Source organism: Notothenia rossii, assembly GCF_949606895.1.
Source record: "Notothenia rossii genome assembly, chromosome: 9".
In the NCBI taxonomy this organism is placed as follows: domain Eukaryota; kingdom Metazoa; phylum Chordata; class Actinopteri; order Perciformes; family Nototheniidae; genus Notothenia; species Notothenia rossii.
The window spans coordinates 66,979,982-66,998,230 of NC_136907.1; the positions used below are offsets into that span (position 1 = coordinate 66,979,982).

General features: G+C 39.9%; 1 protein-coding gene across 4 annotated transcripts in view; it reads left to right on the forward strand.

Annotated features, from left to right (window-relative positions):
* Positions 1 to 18,249, forward strand: part of LOC307017647 (acid-sensing ion channel 1C) — a 97,287-nt gene that overhangs the window by 55,441 nt on the left and 23,597 nt on the right. Inside the window, exon 1 of one of the 4 annotated variants that reach the window (XM_079647302.1) lies at positions 11,302 to 11,960. The exons of the other annotated variants lie outside the window; for them this stretch is intronic. Coding sequence (XP_079503428.1) covers positions 11,436 to 11,960 — 525 coding nt within the window. The 5' untranslated portion in view covers positions 11,302 to 11,435. Of the gene's footprint in view, positions 1 to 11,301; positions 11,961 to 18,249 lie in introns of those variants that run through there. 4 annotated transcript variants of the gene reach the window in all.

Sequence of the window (18,249 nt, forward strand, 5' to 3'; positions counted from 1 at the left end):
GTAACGGGGAAAGATTCTGGCAATCAGTGAAAGTACAGACTGAAATGCCAATGATTCCCAAGCTGAACTATAGCAACATTTATTTTGTCTGAGTTTAAAGTTGACTGTCAAATCTACAGAAAGCAGGTAATTGGTTTGGTTTTATTGTTCACACTCTGTCAAAGCACCGCTCAGAGGGGGAGACCACAGTTAGATTTGAAAGGCTTTGTTACCAAAAAATAAACAATCTTATACATTAAAAAGTGACATCAGCAGTGTGTTGACTTTATGAATGAGTCAAAAGGGGAATATTTTTCCTATTGAGAAACATATACATCTATATAATCAGTCTTTCTATACTTTTAACAAAATATTAATAAGGAATGTATCTGCAAAACTATCACAGTTAACATATTTCATTGATTTTCCCAATGTTGTTTCCATTGATTATTTATGATTTGCTTTATTTGGTTAAGTTTAGAGTGTAGATGGAAAACAACTCCACAGTGAACATAATCCAAGCAACAAAACTTTTCTCGAAAATTTATTGGGCAAAACGATTAAGTATACAGTATATCAACTATATTTTTTGGACATACGGTTTGTTATTACTTTTACCTCACTAGCATTTTGATTGTATACCATCGGATTTTTTTAAGTGAATGGGCCAGAGTCGTTTAAATAGCCCCTCCTGCTAAATCGCATCACGTACGATATCACATCTTGCATGGACTTTTAATATCTGATTCTCACAATATATTTTAGATATGAAAAGAATGATTTACTCTTAGCCTGAGTCTGGTTGAAAGGTGAGGTCCATTAAAATATCAAACGATCTAAAATGGCCTTAGGTCTTTATAGCCTGGGACCACGGAGGGCATTAACTTTAAATCTTTTCACCTTGTTGCCAAAAAGAAATGTCTTTATCTACCTGACAGAAATTTCGTCAAGCCCTGATGTTTACTTAATATAAACACTGACACTAGGGAAAAGGTGGCAATCTATAAAATACGTAAAAAACAACAAACCAACTACCATGGGAGGGAGAGAGTGACTTTCTGCCTCCACCAGCTTATGAAGCGGAGGATCCGTGCGGCGCAGGTGTCAGCCTCCCTCTGATGGCCTCCCTGCTAATCTCCCTGAGGGGGAGACAGCAGACAGGACGAGGCAGCACTTCAGGGCTGTCACACCCCTCGCTGCTATTCTGCCTCCTCGGTTTACTCGCCCAGACGTCTTTCCGACAGCCATCAAAACAATCAAGCTCCGTCTAGTAGTTAATGAATCAGTCCAAATACATTTTTAGCCGTTACAATTCACGGCTGTGGGAGCGAATCAGAGAAAGATTGTTTTCTAAATGCTAACTTTACACCCATGCATAACTGTCATTGCTAATCCAGTTAGCTGAATTTGTACAGCACAAGCACATTATTGGGCTGCCTAAATACTGTAGTCTATGTAATGAAATCAGCATTCTGCTTAAACCTCTCATATTGACTAGGGATTATACTACTTAGCTGTGATGACTAATGATGAAAGATCTAATGGATTCCATCAATCAACACAACAACGACCTCTTCAGGAATATAGTCCTGATGCACAGACAGGAAGAGCTCTCACTCATGGATTTGTATGAAAAGTACTCCTGTCTTTTGAATCAAGGTTATCTATCTTGCTTTTTCTGCATCTTCAAACCGCATCCTAAAGTTGTCATGGAGATATCTCAGGTGTCATAATAAAGGTTTAGTCCTCATTTGTCAATTTGTGTGGCTAATTATTGCAGTTTCCCAAGTGCATTCGCGTTTATGTCACTTTAATGTATAAGGTCTGCCTCATATTGTGAGTAATATCATTGTAAGCAGTGGGCTGCCTGCAGTGGGCCATTTCACAGTGTGGTGCAATCTTGATACCTGCAATCATGAAGCGGGAAAAGTGGTCATTACTGGTCAATAGTAAATGGACTTGCATTTAAATTGCAACTTTCTAGTCTTCCCACCACTCAAAGAGCTTTTACACCTCATGCCAACATTTACTGACATATTCATACACTGATGGCAGGGCCGCCGTACAGGGTGCCAAACTACTCATGATCTAATCTGGTGCTTATTCACACACACACACACACACACACACACACACACACACACACACACACACACACACACACACACACACACACACACACACACACACACACACACACACACACACACACACACACACACACACACACACACACACACACACACACACGCACACAACTTTTTAAAGAGCATACATAACATTCATCTGTTTGCAACTCACATATATCATATATATCAATACTCCATTTACTGTATAGACTATTCTGCACAGTTTATATCATATTCTGTTTCTATTATATTCAATTTTATTGTATTTACTTGTACTATTTTATCAGTTTTTATTGTGTTGCACTGTTGGAGGAGCCTCTGACCTAACATTTCTATTGTCATAACTACACTGTAGCTATGCACACATGACAATAAAAGCGTTGAAACACACACACATACTGTATACAGACACTAACATTACGATTGCTATGCCTATGGAGCAAATTGAGGCGCAGTGCCTTTCCCAAGGACACTTTGACATGGGAACTAGCGGAGCCAGGCTGGAATCGAAACTGCTGCTTTCCAATTTAGAGACAAGCCACTATACATCCTGCCCTGACAGCTTGAATTTAGCATAGGGGCCTTGGTTCAGTCTGCTTGGATGCAGTTTAGACATTATCGTTTAGGTGAGAGACTCTTGGACTCGATGTTGTTTTACAGACTGGCCACTGGGATTCCAGGACGGTCCTCAAACTGCATGTTAACCAGCGTTTTCTCATGTTGTTTTGTCACCTTTGATAACTCCACCATGATAACTGTCATGTATAGAAATACAATCTATCAATCCTAGAAACAACACTGAGGCTTTTACCTGTGATTTACAGTAAGTAAGTGGGCCTGCCTGACATTCTTCTGTGAAGTTAGGGGGAGGACTTGTGGATATTGAGGTTGTATAATGACACTTGACATTGTAATTTCCTGCAGGCAAGTGCTTTGGTTCAGAGCTACCGATACTAAATAGAAGCGGTATTGATTTGAGAGTAAAGCTCAAACAGGACCATTTAATACAAATTCCACTAAGTCAGTGCAAAGTCAGCAAATACCGACTAGAGCTTTATTACCTGGATAGCCCAGGAGAATATATAACTGAATAGAATAATGGCAAATAAACTCAATAATAACTCACTGGAAACAAATCTTAAATGTCAATACAAATAAATAATTTTCCTGAGTGTAGTTTAGAAAGAATAAATAACACAGGCATCTGATATTCATCGGGACACATTCATCACACAGAGAGATTTATGCTTCATAGTTTGATGTCAGTGCATTTAAATGTACATTTGCATAGGCTGAAACGTATAAAAAACCTACCTCGCCCTCATGCACTACAACTATCAAAGCTTTCCCCTAACCGTTTTCAATCCATTCTTCTTAAAGCATTTTGTCCCTGAGTTAATCTGTAGTTCTATAAAAGCCTTCTTTGTATTATTTGTTTTAATAATACAGCATTGATAATTGGCAGATTCTGTCAAAGTGTTTTCCTCTAATTGTTTGGCAAAGGCTCAAAAGACCTAAAGTATGTCTTGAAGTCTTTGATGTACTTCAGCAGAAGAGAATACACATTTAAAGAGTCAGACTGTGTCTTTGTTTTTGTTGTGTTAACAATAGTGAATGGAATATGAAATTTCCCTTAAGTGCATATAGTAATCTATGAATAAATAATATTTGTAGCGTATCAGTAGTTATTTATAGAAGTTGTTTACTGTATACTGTATAGTGCACCCATTATGTGTGGTCTTTAATATTTTGGCCTGGAGCCCATTTGATATCATATCTGGTTGGGTTCCCATCCCTACTCTTCTGTTATCAGAGCATTTCAGTGCATCCATAGAAAATAACCTTCAAGATGGAGTAGTGGGTCACTCCTCAGACTTAAGATTAGAGCCTTGGCTGACTTGTCCCTCTTTTTGGCACAGATAATATTTGACATTGACAAATCTGGACTGAGTTTCCTAAAATCATATAAAATGGCTTTCTCTGCGGACAGGGCGCAATGTTCTCTGACACCAAGACGGACCTGTAAATCAGTTTTATATATTTCTTAAAAGTCAAGGTCTGTGAGGGCATGTCGGTATGTAAATGCCATTTTAGGTATTATTTTCATCTCAAGTGTTGTTTCCAAACGTCTCTCTAAAATGGATGTGGGAAAAGTCACCTTCCATTCCCCTTAACTGTACTTACAGCTAATTGGGACAAAAATTACATTTTGAAAGGTTCTTTGAAGTACCCACAATGAAGCTTTTCCGCCTTTTATTCTCTGTGATTAGTTTGGCAGCTGTATGAAGTTCTCTGCTTGTGCATCACGATTAGCTGTCAGCATGGAATTAGGCATTAAATCAAATGGGAAGGATTTTTACAGAAGTCATAGTCCATGCTCTTTGTGAAGGAAGTCCACAGCACAGCATTCACCTCTACTGTGCAAACAAAAGCTATAGCATATTCCCTTTGTTCTAATGCTACTCAATTCATTAGGAATCCATGTGTTAGGGTCAATACTGAAATATTGAATTTTCTGTTTAACTGTTGCCCATTTCCTGCTTCAAATAAGTGAAACCAGCTGGAGTCTACTTTCACTGAAGACCCAGATTTTGATAAATGGCATTCAAAAAGCTACTTTTATTACATTACATTGCATTTAGCTGACGCTTTTATCCAAAGCGACTTACAATAAGTGCATTCGACCAGGAAGATACAACCTTTAAGAAAACAGAATCATATAAGTACATCAGGTTTCATAGAGCCAAACATTTCAAGTGCTACTCAACTGGCATTTAGAAAGCCAGCCCTTTATTAGTATATAAGTGCTTTGTTAGTAATTTTATCGCTCGAAGTGGAGTCTAAAGAGATGAGTTTTCAGTTTGCGTCGGAAGATGTGTAAGCTTTCTGCTGTCCTGATTTCAATGGGGAGCTCATTCCACCATTTTGGAGCCAGGATAGCAAACCCACGTGTTTTTGCTGACGGGAACTTGGGTCCCCCTCGCAGTGCGGGTGCAGCGAGCTGTTTGGCTGATGCAGAGCGGAGTGCACGTGCTGGGGTGTACGGTTTAACCATGTCCTGGATGTAGGAAGGGCCAGATCCATTCGCAGCATGGTACGCAAGTACCAGTGTCTTGAAGTGGATTCTAGCAGTTACTGGAAGCCAGTGAAGGGAGCGGAGGAGCGGTGAGGTGTGGGAGAATTTGGGAAGGTTGAAGACCAGACGAGCCGCTGCATTCTGGATGAGCTGCAGAGGTCGGATGGCACATGCAGGTAGACCAGCCAGGAGGGAGTTGCAGTAGTCTAGGCGTGAGATGACGAGAGCCTGGACCAGAATCTGCGCTGATGTCTGGGTCAGCTGGGGACGTATCCTCCTGATGTTGTAAAGCGTGTATCTGCAGCAGCGGGTTGTAGCAGCGATGTTTGCAGTGAAGGACAGTTTGTTATCTAGGACCACACCCAGATTCCTTGCAGTCTGAGTCGGGGAAACAACAGAGGTGCCGATGTTGATTGTTAGGTCAAGAGTGGGACAATCTTTACCCGGAAGGAAGAGCAGTTCAGTCTTGTCAAGGTTGAGCTTGAGGTGATGAGCAGACATCCACCGAGAGATGTCTGCTAGGCAAGCAGAGATGCGTGCGACGACCTGGGTCTCTGAGCGGGGAAAGGACAGAATTAGTTGGGTGTCGTCAGCGTAGCAGTGGTATGAAAAACCATGCGGGCTAATGACAGACCCGAGCGAGTTTGTGTACAGGGAGAAGAGGAGGGGACCAAGAACCGAGCCCTGAGGGACCCCTGTAGTTAATTGACAAGGGTCGGACTCGGACCCTCTCCAAGTAACCCTGTAGGTGCGGTCGTTGAGGTATGAGGTGAGGAGGGAAAGTGCAGTGCCTGAAACTCCAAGTTCTTGGACAGTGCGAAGGAGGATCTGATGGTTCACCGTGTCGAATGCAGCAGACAGGTCCAGAAGGATGATGACAGAGGAGAGGGAGGCTGCTTTAGCAGTGTGCAGTTTGTCAGAGACAGCAAGGAGAGCAGTTTCTGTTGAGTGACCTGCCTTGAAACCAGACTGGTGCGGATCCAGAAGGTTGTTCTGATGGAGATAAGAGGAGAGTTGTTTAAAGACAGCGCGTTCAAGTGTTTTAGACAGGAACGGGAGGAGAGAGACGGGTCTGTAGTTAATAACATCAGACGGGTTGAGAGTGGGTTTCTTTAGGAGAGGGTTTACTCTTGCCTCCTTGAGACTGTTTGGAAAGTGACCAGAAGTTAGAGAAGTGTTGATGAAATGGGTGAGAAATGGTAGAATATCAGGAGCGATAGTCTGAAGGAGGTTTGAGGGGATAGGGTCCAGAGAACAGGTGGTAGGACGGGCAGAGGTAACGAGGGTAAGAACCTCACTTGGAGAGAGAGGGGAGAAGGAGGTCAGTGTGTGGGTGAAGGGAGGGTCTGGTGACCCAGCGGTGAGTAAAGGTGAGTCAGAAAAAGAAGAGCGAATATCATCAAGTGAAGTGATGAATGAAGTGAAAGTTGAGGAGGAGATAAATAGCTGCAGATACTGCTGGTAATAAAGTATGTTAGAGTTGTCCCTTGTGCTCAGTTGGGAAAGACTGATTGGGATGGATGTTGATTTCCCTTTTTTTAAATCTTAATTGGAATAGGAAATCTGTTACAACTGATATCATTCCAACATTTCAAACTGGATTTATTTAAAAAAGTGATCAAGTATTTATTGGCATTTTAAAGACTTGTTTTGTTCTGGAAAATACATTTGCATTTATAGTGCATTTTCTCCGGTCTCAGGCAATTAAAACAATTATGTTTTTTGAAAACATTTCTTGGTTAAAAAAAGAATACACTGGCTTTTGATTGAGCATTCAAAAACGATCTTACAGTTAATTGATTTGTTTCAATCTATTGGTAACCATTTCTTGGCTCTTAAACAGTTATATTTAGTTGATTTCTAAACCTTTCAGTCAGCATGGAGTCTGTTCAGTTTCATGCAATTTGCAGCAGCTAAAAAAAGCTAGTAAACAGACTTTGAGTTGAGGCTTTTTCGGTTGTCAAGATACGTCTAAGATCAAGAACGAACTTTAAGGCTCAGAAATATTCTTTATTTAGCATTCATCACCTACAGTATGGGTGGCTGAAGATGAATACTTTGATGAACCTTAAAGCTTAACGCTGAGTAGTTTGGGGTCTAGGGTTTAACAAATGTTGATATGAATCCCAGCATGCTGCTTTGTCCCTGCATTTTAATGAGTTTATTTGCGTACTTGCTCATCATTATCTCAGTCAAGACTGTTGATGTGAAATGTGTCATTACATTAAATATGTCAGCTCAGCGCTTTCAAACTTGAAAACTTCTTGCTGTTAGATTTTGGAGCTACATAAAAGAAAAAAAAATAGAAAAGACTGAGCTGCCAGACGGTTGGATAAAGTCTCTGTGACTTGACGTGTCCACTTTATGAAATTCAGATTCAAAAACACTGTTCTAATCTTGATCTGTGAACTTTCTTTGGAGCCAAGTTATTTTTCTATCACAAAAAAAAAGAGAAAATAGTCCTTCACACTAAAATCTCAAACATTTTGATGGCTGGGAGGTTGCTGGGTTACTCGGGTTGAAAAAACAAGAGGGAAGGTAATTATAATTTGAGGAGCAGAGAGACAGGTTGAGACCTTTTTTCAGAATTTAAATGACCTTTTAGCATTATAAAAATGCCATTCTTGTAGCCCTCCCTCACATGTCTGCCATCACATCCAGCAGACTACTGTAACTCTGACATTTTGCACACAGTGAGGAAACAAAGCGGCTGATGAGAAAGAGCACTTAGTCTCTGAAGATATCAGTAATCTCGACATGTGTGAATGCAGCCTCGGCTTCTTCTCACTGTAGAGTTAAAGAAAGTGTTTTCGGGAGAACAGAGAAGTCGTGATGTACTGAATTGCTGATTTGTTACGGCAGTGCATTAACTAGTACACCCAACTTAAAGTATCTGGAAAACCTCCACAGTGTATTGATTGAGGAGCCGCTTGCACTTTGCCCAGAGTGCCCCTATTAACTACCTAAATGTGATTTGTCCACTTCTTAATTTGCTGTAGTCTAAGAAGGATTACTCAATTTTACCCATAAGCAAAAGAACAGCAAAGATGCACTCGGTGCTCAATTTACAGCTTTTAAATTATTTTATTTATACTTAATGAGAACAATCCAATGCCTCAATAAAAGGAGCTAGTTTAAAGCGGCACCTTCTTTAAACTGTCCTGTGTATAAACTTCAAGTTTTTATGTGCTCTTGCTTAACCTGACATTGTCTAAAGTAATTTTCTCTCAGTCGCTTGACATCTTTTCTAAAGGAAAGGTTGCTGTGGGTCAAATGTCTTTAAAACTGTAAAGTAAACTCAAACATCAGCTTTGAGATGTGGTTGTATTTTGCCTAGCATACGTGAATTCTCATCCAGAGCATACTGCAGCTCTGGCACAAGGTCATTTATTTCAGAAGAACATTTTATTTTACTGTTACTTCTGAAGAGAGGTTTATGTATTTTGTCGATGCTGTGTCTCTCAGTGCTTGTTTATTAAGTTATCTGATAGTGAACAGATTTTAATGACGTCTTGTGGAAAATTACAGCCGAGGAAGTGATTAGGTTTTGTAGCACGACCAGGAAAAGATGTGTTAATATTGTTGTCAAATATAGCCTTTTTGAACATGTTCATTATTTCCTCATCAATGCACTGGCCTTGCTTTTTTATTAATATGCCAGAAAGTGATCTCTTGATTGTCACGGTGTACCATTTAGAACATGTTGCAAATGTAAAAATATGTAGTAATTACAACCTTCACTTTATGTATATCCATTTACGGCCCCGCAACGATGAAGTCAGGGATGTGTGTCGGGGCTAAGTGTAGACCCAAAATAGCAATCCCATTGGTAATGTTAGACCGGTTAGAGCTGCTCCAATCAATATTTTGACATTAACAATTGATCAAAAGACTTCATGTCATGCAAAGGGGGCGTATGCACTGATGAACCCACAGAAAATGATCACCCTGCCGCAGGCTGCACATTTTACATTTAAATGTTAAAATTGTATCACTCAATAAAATACTATCATTCTTTTTGGCTGGTGGTGACTGGTGAGTGATACAAATCTACCAGCCACTTGAATATTTTCCCAGCATTTGTCTTGTAAATTGTGCTAAACATTTTTCCTCAGGAGAATTTTAGAATCTTGCAACCAACTGTTTTGATTTTATGGCCAGCAGATTTGCTGTTTTGAACTCCCTCTCCTGGTTGTCAATTTATAAATTCATCACAGCAGACAGACCCGGTCCTTTTAGCTTTATTCTCCTAAGGAATGCTGAATGACTACTTATGTTGTACCATGTTCAGATGACGTTGTTTTTAAAGTGTGCTATACAAATAAAATGTATTATTATGCACTGAACATGGTGATGGGCAAATGTTTGCCAGTTGCCAAAACATTGCTCAGTACATAAAGTTTGCATACATTATATTTTGACTTTTGGGATTTAGTTAAGGTCACATCAATTAGTATGAAATGTAACTGTGTTTAAACACTTTATTAAGACCCAATGTCTCTTAAAAAGTAATCATTTTGTCCACTTGGGGGCAGAAGAAAGAAGTTGTGAACACAATACTGACCTTTAAGTTAAAATGGTGATAGCAAACAGTAGCTTATTTACACATACAGCAGGTACGGAGCAGCATTATCATTCATCGGGTGTCCTGTCTGTCTCCACCTGATGAATGTTAGTCCAATATTCCCTCTTCTTCATCCCGCTTTTGGCCTCTACCAAGGAGGGGAAATATATTGGGGGGTGAGAGGAGAAATGGATGTGTACTTTAAAAGGCTTGTTAAAGTGATGTATATAAGATGAAAGAGGTGTGGATGATGAATACAGATTGGTGTGTCGGTGAAGAAAGCAGAGACAAACAGGGGTGAATGGTTCAACCGGGTTTATTTGAAATAGTCCTGACAGACGGTTAGAGCCCTTTGCTTAGCTTCTAACATAAGTTAGCTTATTAACTTCATTTTAAATGATTGCTGTTCTGAGCAAATCAATTTCAGTCAAGACCAATGCTTATTGGGATGAACTGAAATAACCTCAGGTCTGCATTCTGCGAATATACACCTCTGCCCATGAGCTGAAATGTATGCTGGAGAACCTCTATGAGGAGAACGCATTAATAATTGATGCTGTTACAAAACACATGATAGGGGGGCTGCAGCAAGATAGATGATGTGGTCTGCAAACTTAAGGGATCAGCTATGGTTGTATAAACTAGAACTGAATGTGTTTTTTGATCCTTCAAATGGATTTAATGGGGCTATCGAGAATGCGTACATTAGATGAATACTTACTTTGACTCTCGAGTGACTCATGTCATCGTATTATGTGTTATCCTTATAAGAAAGTTCAGGAGGGATCATGGCAGCCTTTAGATTATAAACATCACTCTAAAATGACTGCCAGGGTGGAATACTCTCACCAGATGCAGCTTAATAGGAACCATGAATGAGTTATACAATGGCCTTTCACAACAAGGTCTGTTAAGATTTCATTAAGAAAAGCTCTACACCATTCCCTAGTGTGGCTGTGGCTAATAGATTATCGTCGTTTTACATGCCAGCTCAAGCTTTGTTTATGCTGCTGTAACTAAATGTGATGCTCATTGGGCTCAATGACATTTTGTGTCTGCAAAATGTCAACTTTTCTGGAGCTAAGAACAACAACCTTTTTAAAAAAATCTAGATTACCACACCTGTGTGATGTCTTCAATGGGTTTTGATTGAGTCACAGTGTTGTTTTCAAAAATTAAATAGCTATGAAATCTTCTGAATTCAAAACGGTGGTCCTTTAAGTCTGAGTTAGAGATGCACAATATCCTGCATTTGTGTTTAAAAACCTTCACTAGATAAATACATTTTACAAAAGCACAAAAACAATTGATATAGTTTGAGGTTGCTAATAGAATTGTATTTGGTTTTGATCTTTGCCTGTCTCTGACGTATCCCTTCCTGATGCATCCCCCAATTCCCGCTGTGGGACGTCTAGCTTACCAAATGAAACCGGATCTTTAGAATTCACTGTGCCCTCTAAAATCTCAATGAGGATTGGTTGATACGAACGTCCATCGCTACTTCCCAGCTCCAGATATCCAACTCTTCCTCTCCCTCGGGTGTGAAGAGGAAACTAGACCCTGTGTCGACCATCCTCCCTTGTACATTTAGTTTGGATGAACCTCCCCGTCAGCACCATTATTCAGCGAGACATTACAACTGCAAGTTTGCATCCAGCAATCGCCCATTTGGAAACTCTCTGTCATCATGGGAGCCCCAGAAGAAGAAGCTCCTCGTCCACCATCGGACATCACAGTGTACGGGGCCAATTGTTCCCTCCACGGCCTCAGCCACATCTTCCTGCCCGGTGGAGTGACTATTCGACGGCTGCTTTGGGCCGCCGCATTCAGTTCCTCCCTTTCCTTCTTCCTCTACCAAGTGGCTGACCGTGTGATCGAGTACTACCAGTACCCCCATGTCACTATCCTCGATGAGATGGACGTGCCCGTCATGTACTTCCCAGCCATCACCATCTGCAACTACAACAGCTATCGAAAGTCCCAGATTCTGAGGAATGACATTTTCTGGATGGCCGGTCTATTGGGTGTGGAGCAAGGGGATTTTGATGACTTCATGGCCGCTTTGGGGCAGCCCACGGACAACAGCAAGTTCTTCCCCAGCAAGTCCTTCAACATGCTGGAGTTTGTACAGAGGTCCAGCCACAGCATGGATGAAATGTTGCTCGACTGCAAATATAGAGGCAAGGACTGCGGTCCAGAGAACTTTACCATAGTAAGTATGGCTTCTTCTAGCTGCGTCCATACAATATTAAAGGAAACACATTCATCCTTAAGTAGGCTGTAAGAGGACTATCTTCTGGTAGTATCCTTAATACTTTGTAATTTCTCAGTAGGATGGATGCTAGTTTGTAAAATATTTATCAGATTTTTTTAAATAATGTAAAGGTTTTTTTTACTTTAACTTAGAATGTTAAAAGAAAACCTTGAGCGGCAACATGGCCAACAACTGAGAGCTTTTTGATAATCACTACAATGCTCCAATTTAAATTCTTCATTCTGCCCACGATACATTTAATTGTGAGTCAGTTTATGTTCTTGAATACAAGAAAACATTTCACCGTAAGAGAGTTGTTCTCTTTATAAAATGAGAATTGTCATGATGAGTCATACACATCAGATATCTTTAATGAAAGAAGTCCCTTTCATTCAAATGATGTTGTCATTTCTCAATTATTTATTCAGTAATGGTCCCATAATCCTTCTTTTGTAAATAATGAATGGCATGTTTGTCTAAAGATTCACCAGCTCCTGGGGGAAAACCAGGTATGGGGTGTGTAACGCAGGAACAATTCTAAGGAATACTAATAAAGCCATATTTGTATCTCTCTTACAAGACCTGGTGCCAAAAGCAGAAAGATATGTGTACGGCTTTTATGGTGCAATAATTATACTGTGTCCAATCCTTCATTTTATGACTATTACTAATAGTGATTTTTCTTGAAGGAGAAATGAGAGATACTTCCCTAAAATTGTCCTCGGAAAGATGTAAACTACTGAGTTACCATATGGTTCAACAAATCTCTCCTGACATCACGCATCATGCATTATGGAGCAAACATATGGCGTTTTGAAAACCAGTAGAATTTTAATGCGGTATTGTTTATTTTTGTAAATACCTCAGAAGAATAATCTTCATAGTAGTAATGGCACCAAATATCCTAGTGTTTTGTCTGAGCATTTTATGCTTTTATTTTGGTTAAACCCTAGATTATTTTCGTTCTTGATTATAAGACTTCACTTCAGCAGAATTTGAATGGAACTCAATCGTCCTGCGGCAGAAACAGGAGAGACAGGAAAAGGATTGTATTTCTATGAAATGGAAATCCCTCAAATCGATTTGAGGGATGATAGCCAAGCACCAAGATAGGTGTGTCAGGATGTACAAGTGAAAGTGAGGGAAATGATTTATACTAATTACTTAGTACGTCTAAAATGGCAATACAATTATTTTGTGTGAGAGAGAATAGTTTCAATGGATCTCACAGTAAACTTAACATCTAATATAAAAAGAGCTTCAGACTTGTTTATGAAAATGGTGAACCGGATTTGAGTTCCCAAAACCAAAGCAGCTTATGTAAGCTTATGAAGGCAGATTTTGATATCGATGTGGTCAGTCAAGTGACCTTGGCTCTTTCACATCCCAATGTAGAAAGGACAAATTTCAGCTAAATGTCAGTAACTGGAGATGCTCTGAGGGCCTATGTATAGAGGGGACTCATTAAATATTCATGGAGCTGCCTGAATCCCCTTCCTCGGCCTGCTGATCTTACTGTGGGAGGCTCAGAGGCAGTCCCCCTCACCGGAGATGAGATGTGATGCAATTGAGATTACCCATTATATACTTCAGGAACATCACTGCCACATGACTCACGCAAGGTCTAGACAACATCTGATAATTAGGAAAAAAAACAGAGGAAGTATAAGCATAAGATCATTCAAATGCCTTTTAGTTTAGCGTTTGAGTGTTGTGCATTTGGATTTGGCGTTAAATCAGCAAAACATTTAAACAAATAGAATATGACATTTTCATATTTGAATCCCTTAGAATACTTTTATTGTTGCTCTCCCTTACCTGTATGATATTTCAATCTCAGTTAAATATTTGTTATGTTTTACTGTGATACGTCTGTATATCTGTATCAAAGTCACACAAAGAAAGACTGGCTGAAGAAACTACAGCATGTCTTCAGTGACAGGAAAGAGCAGATGTTTCTACTAATGAGTTAGATATGGGTGCAGTGGTATTGAGAAATCTTGGAGAGGAAATATCAGGGCCCCCACGAGCAATTATTCCCTCTGCATAAAGTAATGAAATATATTTTGGGGGGGAGGATGCTGTAATTCACTGGAGTCGCAGATATTAAAGGCTGGCAGATGGTAGATGCTAGAAATGTTCTACCTAGTGCTAAAAATATATACAGCAAGATAGCTTTGAATGTCCATGAATCAATCTGTAAGTGAACTATGGCAATAAGCTTTGTTCAGATTACACTGAACGCTTCCATCGTATACAACTTTTTATTTGTACAGGTCAGACAGTGCATCACTAAACACATTAAAGACGATATCAGATCTCAACATACCGCTCGCAGAACAACTTTCTTTAGTTGAAGCTTTATTTCACTATCAATGTTTTTATCACGCCGCCATCTTGTTGCAGTACACACCGTCTCCGAGCTAGTGTGTGATTGATTGCCTCATTAATACTCAAAAGTGTCAGCCCCCCCCAGCACATCCCATCACACTGCTGTGGATTAGACCTGCAAGATTGGCTCAGACCAAATAAATCATCTGTCAGTGTGTATATGCAGGATTCATGCTGAAGTTGGCGTGATATCATTTCAATCGATCACCAGCTCAGAGCTCTCTGGCTTTGGCCTAATGCGGAGAGTTGATTCTAACACATTTATCCTTTAAGTGTTGAACTCATGTTGTGTGATTGACCTTACTGTTGAGGTATCAAATTGTGTTGACATCATTATATTTAATTATGGTTCTGTATGTGGTGGTTGCGGATCTGTTCAGGGGCTGTTGAAACAGAAGCAGGATGTGGAGTTTTACTTCCACTGCAGTATAGTCTCTAGAGGCTTTGGAGGTCAAAGGAAAGAGAAAGGTGAGTAAAGGAAGCAGTCGGAAGGATTGAGTGTTAGAAAGAAAATAGGCACTGTTGAAGATAGGAAAAAGGGACAGTGGCAGCTTATACAGTAACAAGAGAGATGGATAAAGGGCTCGGATGGGAGGTGTTGGGTAAGACATAGAGTTGAAGGAGAGAGCTAAGAAGACAAGGTGGAAACAAAAGGCAAAGGAGGGGAGTTGAAGGAAAAGGAGGCGGTGCTGTGCTTAGATTGAAGTGAACTGGGACTCAGCAGAGGACCGACACCATCATTGTGATTCAGCCTGCTTTGAAATGAAGCCAAAGCCAGGATGCACAGTTGGAAGCGTTAGGAGAGATGAAGGGAAGAGATGTGCGAAGGAGCACAGAATTACAGTGCTGCCTCGGGCATGAAAAGTAAGGGAGCTAAAAAATAAAGCTCCACAGTTCAAACAATGGAATAAACAAATCTGAGGCGGTGCGTGAGGATGACTGGCCAGATAGCAAATACCTAATGTGTTTGTTCCATTACTCAGTGTCAGTGAAGGCCAGTGCCGGAGTCACTGTTACTCTAAGTGCAGTATTGGCAGTCCGATCAATGGCGCTGAAGAGGAATAGTGAGGAATTCATAGCACGGGGACACTTTTTTGCTGACTTGCACATCAGGGCGCAGATACTACCAGAGGCAGACATTGGAGGTGCCAGTTGACAGAACCCTCTTAAGTTAATTGGCTTGTTAGGTGGAGGCATTGGACACAAGAGTGGCTCTGTCCAAAACCAATAGTGCCATTATGTTGTGTTGTAGATTATCAGCCTTCTGGCACAGTGTCATCTCCAAACAAAAGCATGCGTTAGTGCTTTTAACAGCCATATTTTCAAATTGAACTATGGGCTAGAATGACTCATGGTTTCATATCATATGTCCTTTTCATCTTGGATTACCTTCCCTGCCAATATATATATTTTGTTTCCACTAATGGCCTCTGTGATCTATACCCTTCTCTCTGAGCCAATAGTTACAATGTCATGCTCCTGAAGTATTGTATTGCTATCTTCTTTCAAGTAAACTGAGATGCCCCTTGACACCACCAGTCACTGACTGTACAGGGGAAGCCAGACATGACAGTTTGATAGAAACAGCTAATTGTTTTTTGTGAACAATGATTAACGATGTAACACACATTTCAGTTTAAAAGAAATCCTTTACATTTAAAGGATGTAATGACATTTCTTTGAATGCTGGAAAGAGCCAGAGTGAATGTGTGACCTTGCGAATATTTAGGAATATGATTTGAATTCCTAATATGTTCACCTGAGACAAGGCTAAGTCTTAATGCATTGCGATTATTCTATGGTGCTTTTCCCGCAGCTGGCAAGTGCTTACGATGCTTAGCTTTTTGGGGGTAAAGCGGGCAAAATGGATTCAGGAAAGTATACCAAAAGCCTCCGGCTGAGCAAACAAGATCAAAATACACAAAAAAAAAAGAGATTATCCTTGCAAATGAAGGTACCGGGGAGAAAATATGAGGAGTGAGTTTATCAAAGTGAGACTGCGGGCTGCGGACTGAAAGCTTGAGTGACAGCGCACTTGTGTTTTTTTAGTTGGATCCTGCCTGGAATGGAACAGGGGAACAAGATGGCAGGTGTAGCCGGCAGCATCTGTTTTTTATTGATACAGACTGCAGCTGCTCTCCACCTGGTCTACCGAGGTGAGGGGTGATGGGCGGTGGGGGGGGGTTACTGTATATGTGCTGTGTCAGAGATGTTTACAATTACTGGTGAAGTCTTGTATTTCCCCTTACTGAACCTAAAAGATCAAATAGTCTTTTGCACAATAAGATTTATGTTAAATATACTCTCGCCCTTTTTTTTCTTACCAGGGAAATGCTAATGTTTCCCCATTTTTGATGAATTTTATACGAGGTATTCCAAAGTATAAGCCCCTCTTAGCTAAAATCCATTTTTGCTTCCCTGGCAATACTTGTGCAGAATACAAAGTGGCTGCCGCTTGCTTTTCAATGAGGTTAGTTTCATTTAGAGGCAGGCCACAAGATGTCTCCCTCTGCTAAAGAAGCTGCCCTTTCAGCACAGTGACATCCCTGATTGCAAGTGTTTTGGATCTAACCGTCTCTTTTCTGAACAGATTTACATTTCTTTGGTCCCAAATCAGGACTTCTAGGTTTTTCTCTGGACTTGATTTGTATGGTCTAGAAATTCAAGGTAGCCGATTTGTGAAATTACTCAATGGTTGAAAACTTTGCTGCAATAGATGTGGAATATTTCCTTATTAATATCCAACAAATCAGCTTTATTTATTCAAGCTTTAATTGTTAATTTTATTTATTTCAAGGAACTGTAAACTGTATTTATTTCAATGATCCTATATTCATTAAGTAGATCGATCTAATGTGTTGCAGTCACTTTACTTTCTACATTAAATAGAAAAATAAATAATTGTTTATGTTGATCTGAAATGTAAATGATAGATTCCTTGATTGACAGATAGAAGATTTTATTAATTCATTATTAGGTCAATTTTCAATGATGTTCTTAATTAATTTATCATTGGGCCTGTAACATTGTGGACAAATGCTGATCACAATGTCCATGTGCCAGAGCTAGTATTATGAACTGATTGTTTTTTCTGTCTTAGAGTCCGAAACACCCAGAATATTGTGTTCATCATCATTCTATCATAGAAGAATAAATAGAATTTTCACAATTGATTTTGGCATGTTTACTTGCTTTCTATCAATCGAAATACAAACTAATCAATTTAGCTGTAAAGTATCTGGACAATAATACTGGATATAGCTTTTGTTATACTTTCTAGTGCTTGCCTCTTCTCAGTCCGAGCTGTGTGAGTGTCTGAAGTGAATATAATTGCTGCAGGATTTCATTTGGTGTTTCATTCTCACTGGTCCTTGAAGGATCTCTTCCCTTCTTCTCAGTCGAAACTCTGCTCCTCCTCTAATGAGACCTCTGGGGTTCAGCCAGGCTTTGACATAAAAGAGGATTGTTCGTGTAATTTCCTGGCAGTATCCGGGGTCACTGAGTCGGTCTCAAGGCTGGACGGTAAATGTACATATCTGAGGGATAGTTATCTTTTAAATAGTTTTACTTTTTTTTTCTACTTTTCCATCAAATGGCAATCAGCTTCTCAATTTGGTAAATTGTGTCACACCATGATTCTCTAATTTGCTTGAATACTGAGACAAATATGACATGTCTCTGCATCCTCAGAAAGATAACAATAGAAATGTGGGAGCAGCAGAAATGTGTTTTTATAAGGAGGATAACGATTTTAAAAACTCAAAAAAATAATTTGATTCATCCTGGAGCGCTTTGTAGTCTTCAGTGATTGCAGTGCTGTCTTAGAGGGGCTATTTTAATTAAATTAATGATTTTG